Raw genomic sequence first — 6,065 nt, 5'->3', positions numbered from 1 at the left:
TTTCTGTATACAAGACCACTTCATATTTTTATGTCTAACTTTGACTATTAATTTTTTCAATAAAAAATTAGTTATCTGCCACAAAAGTATGTCGGGGGATGCACATTTCAAAAAACTTTCCGATGATATTTTCCGATGACATACAATCTATATTTTGTTAACAATATTTATAAGTTAAAGCTTGACACAAAGAAACAAAGCGACCTTGTATGCATAAACGGAGGAGTACTTCACAAGAGATAGCAGCAATATTAGCCACCGGATCCCATGGAACCAAACGAGGTAAAGGACACCCGGGTGAATAGCACATTGAAAAAACTAAACTCTATGAACAGAATCCAAAAAATCTGAAATTTGGCGATACTCCCTCCATTCCCTTATACAAGGCCACAAACTCAGATTATAGGTGCCAAGGTAAAATTTAATGACTGCTTTGTAACGTAACTTTTCTTCTCGTTAACCACTATCATTAATATATGCAAGGAAGGAAAGTTAAGGAACTACATGCATGCAAGTATTAAACAAGTTGCTAGTACGAGGGAACATCATTAATTTTTGTCTCGATTATTGTTGGTGGCCTTGTATAGATTTTTGGACATCAGTACAGACACACGCGCTCATATACACGTGCATACACTCATCCCTATGAACGCATACACGCACACTCTACCCCTATGAGCACCTCCAAAAGACTGAGCCGGCATATCATCTTGAGATTTACAAAGTCACCGTAGGCGCCTCGTCGTCGACGGGAACGTCTCCTCCCACTGAATGCGCCCGGAAATTCTGAAATAAATCCAGGAATAAATGCGAGCACCAGGATTTGAACCTTGATGGGCTAGGGATACCACAGTCCCTCTAACCATTCAACTACAGGTTGATTCGCGTGGCCTTGTATAGATGCAAAATGTATTTTTCATAATGGCCTTGTATAAGGGAATGAAGGGAGTATCAAATATGACCAAATGTTTTGAGCGCTTGCAAAATTTAATGAACAAACGTTTGACTCGCTGGAAATGGAATCAATTGTGTTCACAGCTATGGCTTGTGAGGAGTGTCCACTTCCAGCTAGTGCACGGGCATTCAATACAAGCACCAGCATCTCCGGTCAATGATCAACTTTTCCCTTTCCCCTTGAAAGTTACCGGAAGAATCCGGCGGTCGGTGATCCAACGCAGGCCTTTGCTGGCCGCTAGTGGCATGCACCACCGTCCAAAGACGTATGCCCGGCGTCGGCATGGCCGGCGCAGAGCAGAGAGGCCGGGGAACAGGACACGATCGGCCGGACAGAGACGAGAAAGGATCGAAGGGAGGGCCGGGCTGTGCGGTGTGTGCCCCCCCTATCCAGTGATTACTACATCCGTGGTGGGTCTGCGCGCAGGTTCAGCACAGTAGCAGGAGGACTGGAGGAGGCAGGAGCCAGGAAGGCACATGCGTACGCATGCAGCACCACCAGTGGCTCATTGTTGGTAGCTAGCTATCGGCCACTACGTTCGTACCCCTACCGGGTCGTTAACCAGGCTACTAACCTACTGGTTACTAGGCGTACTGTGTCGACATAGTAGTCTCGTACGCCAAGTTAAAATTCTCTGCCTGTTTCACGTGGAAAACTATGCCGCGTTCACGTAAGCGTAGCCGTAGCGTGCGTGCACACTCCAGTTACAGCTCGCAGGCGCGCAGTGAGCGGTGATGAATAGGATCGGTATACGTACTGTACGTTGAAAATTCCACGCATGATGCATGCATGCATGCATGCATTAAGGACAGTACTGTGAGGGGATGTTGACCTAGTCGTTCAGGGATGTAGGGAAGTCATGCTTGATAATGCTGACCTAGTCTCGTACATGCATGTAGGGAAGTCATGCTTCATGAGATGACGTGGAAAGAGTGGTGTTATTGTTATTGTTCGTACGACAACGTTATTAAGAAATGAGCACGCCTTTTCTGCGATACAGTAAATGAATTAACACCGATCTTTATTGCACAACAGTGCTCTCTCTCTGATCGCAAATCATTTCAAGATTTGACCGCGTCAAATTCCAACCCTAAAGTTGCACGTAATTTCTATAATACCGGGATCTACTTATTAGCCACAAGTTTTTGTTTCTGACACTTTTTACCCTATTCATCGGCAATTTCTTCAAAATAGGCCATTTAAGCAAGTTTGTTTCATTCTTTGTCCCTTTAAAGAACTTTGCATTCTTCTAGAACTTGGGTCCCACTGTCATCCTGACGTTCCTCTGACTCGCCTCCACATTGAAGGTACATCCCGCGAGGCACTGTCACTGTGGCGTAGGGGTTGCCTGCGCCTGAGTTGTAGTCGGACAAGCTCCCATGAATCGATTTGCACCTTCTCCTAGTCCTCGTTTCATTGCATGGGAGTTAGGGTAGCGAAGGCGAGCCGTAGAGTAGGCTAAGGTCACACCATCGAGGTGATCACGGAAGGAAGATTAGGCGTACTAGGTAGATATTTCTAAATTTCCTTCTTTCTAGATTGTCAACAGTAGAAATCCCGGCGCTAACCCCTCTATAATACCAGTTGCGGTGGCTTCGACTTCAAGACTCCACCACCACCATCGATTGCGCTACCAAATCGCAAACTCGCATTCAGGGAGAGAAGGGACTTGCTCGGGTGTGATTTAGCCCGACTTGGGGTTGCTGTTTTGGATGAATTAGCTTGCTTGATGCCTCATCTGCCGCATCAGGACGCACCCACATGAGTGCACCATCGATAGCCACGTCCTACTAATAGTAGGCCTCGCCTAACATAGTGGGGGCAAAACCCTAGAAGGTATAAAAATTGAAGAAACCTGCTTAAATTAATGGGGTATTTTGGAGAAACTTCTACTAAATGGGTAAGAAATGCCACAAATTGTAACTTGAAACTTAGAGGAGTAAATAGTGAGATTCACCCTTTCTTCTAAAATGTCAAATTGTTAAATCAAGAGTAATGTCGTAATGCTCACACCCACGGACTCTGATTTAAGACTTCCTAAGTCTATTGAGCCTTAGACACTCAGAGAACATAATGGATAGCCCGTCCTACATCAACTAAGTCTCAACTTGTTCACAATATACAGGCTGATATAATTTGAACATGTATAGATAATTATTAGTCATTACAGGTATACGAACAACAACATCAAATGCCCCAACTTGTAACCATTCTCCAACAACAGAAATGATCCATACAGTACATATGTACATGACACACCAGCCTCACACTCTCACATATCCTAATCAATCGAGATCAATTATATAACCCATTGCAATAGTATGTATATAGTATGTATTATGCTTCTACCCTACACTACATGCACAAATAACGAAATCTGCACAAGATCACAAACGAATAATGATGGCCAATACACACTACTGTGTATGGCCGAGCAATAGCAGCATGCAGCACCCACCGATCCATATCATATATTCACATCTACATCAAGCTGTTGTAGTTGTAGTGCTCCTCCTGCACCTGCAGCCCAAGGTCCATCAGCTCCCCACCACACTGATCCCCGGCGCCGTCCCTCAAACCAGCGCCGCCGCCCTGAAGTTGCTGGCTGAAGTCGAGGATGCTGTCGTAGCTCGTCAGCGGTGGCATGTCCGCGAAGGGGTCCATGTCGGCGAGCGAGACGCCGGCCGCGCCGTGGGTGTGGTGATGATCACAGGACGTGAGCTGGTAAGGGTGGCCTCCGGCGCCAAGGGAAGGGAACGGCGCCGTAGGCGAGTGGTGATACTGAGGATCGTGGCAGGCGGAGGAGCTGACGTAGTTGGATCCGCTCACGGCAGCAGCGCTGCGAGCCATGCCCCCGACGATCTCTTGCTCGCCGTCCATGGCGTACTCCGTGTCAGCTTTCTTCTTGTGGAAAACTCTGCACAACACCCAGTCCTCCTGCACAGACACAATCCAAATGAAAACACACATATTAGCATCTCAAATCAATTGAAAAGACTCAAGCAAGATCAGATGCCAATTAAACAGACCTTGGGTGGGGCGTGAGGGTTTTCGATGCGGAACTCGTGCATGACCCAGCAGGTTTTACTGCCGTTGGGGGCGCGGCCGCGGTAGAAGACGAGGGTCTTGCGCATGCCGACGATGGCGGCGCGGCCAGAGCGGGATGACGACGACCTCGGGCTGCGGATGACGCGGTCCTTGCCTGTGGCCTTCCAGTAGCCGGACCTGGTGGCGCGGTTCGTGCGCAGCCCCGTCGCGTACTTGCGGTCGCGGAAGCTGAAGAAGTACCACTCGTTTGTGCTCAGTTTCGCCACGTCTGCATACCACCATGGCCAGCCAGACGCACAATTAGCAACAGAAACTTCAGTGGACGTTGATTAGGATTTTTCAACCCCAAGTGTACACGCAAACGTATGTGCTCAATTAGATCATATCCTGTTGTACAATTACAGATAGAAAGAGAAGTCGAGGGGCAAAAGAATGTATGCACTAGTCCTTTTAAGCCTCAAAACATTGGGGAATTTTAAGTTTCTTGGTAGAAGTGCTCATAGAGGGGAAGGGGTGGAGAAAAAACGCTGATATAAATTTGCCACTTGCAAGCCAATTCCTTAATTAATCCAAAGAATTTTACTACAGTACTGCAGAGTTAGACAGATTAATTATAGGAAGTTCATGCTTGCAGTGGTAGCCCACTTAATAAAATTCTTAGGAGAAACTTGTGCTAGAAGCAACACAGTACTTGCAGGAATTGCTAGGATCGAGATGGTATATGCATGCATATACAATCTTTGTTTTGCATGTATATACAAACGGTATGACAAGTTGATGAGTAGTACTAATTTAGTGCACTAATTAACAAAAACGAAGACAAGACCCAATTGGAGCCAATAAAACGCGGTTGCGTCCTTAGTAAATCATTCCATGGAATGGAGTTAAGTTAATTAAGAGACATGTAGCTTGCTGGAGAGGGACTAACAGCATACTGGATCGAGATCGATCAAGTAGCTAGTAATTAATAAGATTGCTGGAGAGGGACAAGAGAAGGATGGGGTACTACGTAGTAACTATATATCTAACAGTAGTTAAACTGACCTGGCAGCTCCCATGGCTCGTGGACGTGCAGATCGACCTCCACCATGGTCCCGGCGGCTCCTCCGGCGAAGCGCTGGTTGGCCACCTTGCCGTGCAGGTAGTGGCACACCAGCTCCTCGTCGCTCGGGTAGAAGCGGAACCCCGGCGGCAGCGTCATCTCGATGTCCCTCAGCCCCATGGAAACACTTATCTCTCTATCTGTGCACTATCTTCCCTCTGAAACCTCCCCCTGCTCAGCTCAGCTCGACTCTCTCTACAATTTGAATTGTGAATTGCGATTTGTACTACGGGTATGGATGAGAGATCTCGATGAACTTCGTTGCCTAAAGGCACCAATTGAGCTAGCTCTAACTAGCTAGACGGAGGAGAGAGAGATTGACAAGATCTCCAGAGAGGAGAGAAGAAGCTAGGTATGTAGAGTAGGTAGCAGGAATTAGGCAGGGCATATATCTATGTTGCTGTAGCTTGAACCTTGTGTGATGCTAGAGTATGTATGAATGAGGTTGGGAGCTTGGTGGGCAGGAAGGAAATATATATAGCTTGGCGCTGCCGCTGCCGGAGCCCTGGACCGGACCGGAGGGAATAATTGTATGTAGCTAGGAGGAAGAAGTGTATGGGAGCAAGCAACAAAAAAGGGGTGATGATACAATAGTACAGCTACAAAGCCTTGTCTACCCTGTAGCTCGACCGGTCCGGCCGGCGGTCTCCATCACCCTCCCCTCCCCGCGTGTGCGCGTCGGCCGGTGGCGCGGCCGGACGGATCCAGAGCTAGCTAGCAATGGAGTAAGTACTCTACGCATTAATTCCCAGGCGCAGGGGCCGGGGAAATTAAACGGAGGCGGAAGAGGCGGAGGAGGGGGAGGACGTACGACGGCACACGCGTGCACCGGCTAGCCGGTGTCGCGATCGATCGGGCACGACGATGCTTGCGCAGCACGAACTCCGAGTGATGTGGTGGTGGCTTTAGCTGGGCAGAGAGGGAGAAGAAGAGAGGGGAGGGAGGAGGTGATCCAGGCTC

The 6,065-nt window shown here is 48.0% G+C and overlaps 1 protein-coding gene across 1 annotated transcript; it reads right to left on the bottom strand.

Moving 5' to 3' along the window:
• Positions 1-3,082: 3,082 nt before the first annotated feature.
• On the bottom strand, positions 3,083-5,809 carry LOC119318446 (NAC domain-containing protein 92-like). Its single transcript, XM_037593004.1, has 3 exons — positions 5,048-5,809; positions 3,985-4,271; positions 3,083-3,892 (listed from the first exon to the last, which is right to left on the bottom strand). The coding sequence occupies exons 1-3, from the start codon at positions 5,223-5,225 to the stop codon at positions 3,437-3,439; spliced, it is 921 nt and encodes a 306-aa protein (XP_037448901.1). The 5' UTR covers positions 5,226-5,809; the 3' UTR covers positions 3,083-3,436.
• Between the last annotated feature and the right edge of the window lie 256 nt (positions 5,810-6,065).

This window comes from Triticum dicoccoides, chromosome 6A (genome assembly GCF_002162155.2).
Source record: "Triticum dicoccoides isolate Atlit2015 ecotype Zavitan chromosome 6A, WEW_v2.0, whole genome shotgun sequence".
Classification (NCBI taxonomy): domain Eukaryota; kingdom Viridiplantae; phylum Streptophyta; class Magnoliopsida; order Poales; family Poaceae; genus Triticum; species Triticum dicoccoides.
Note: the sequence above shows the minus strand (reverse complement) of the source record. Positions and strands in the feature narration are given on the sequence as shown.

What these genes read in the sequence shown, in the direction of transcription:
- LOC119318446 (XM_037593004.1), bottom strand. Translation starts at nt 5,225, where the DNA reads ATGGGGCTGAGGGACATCGAGATGACGCTGCCGCCGGGGTTCCGCTTC. An exon ending in CGAGCCATGGGAGCTGCCAG is followed by an intron (nt 4,272 to 5,047) that starts GTCAGTTTAACT and finishes GGTGGTATGCAG; the next exon opens with ACGTGGCGAAACTGAGCACA. An exon ending in ACCCTCACGCCCCACCCAAG is followed by an intron (nt 3,893 to 3,984) that starts GTCTGTTTAATT and finishes GTGTCTGTGCAG; the next exon opens with GAGGACTGGGTGTTGTGCAG.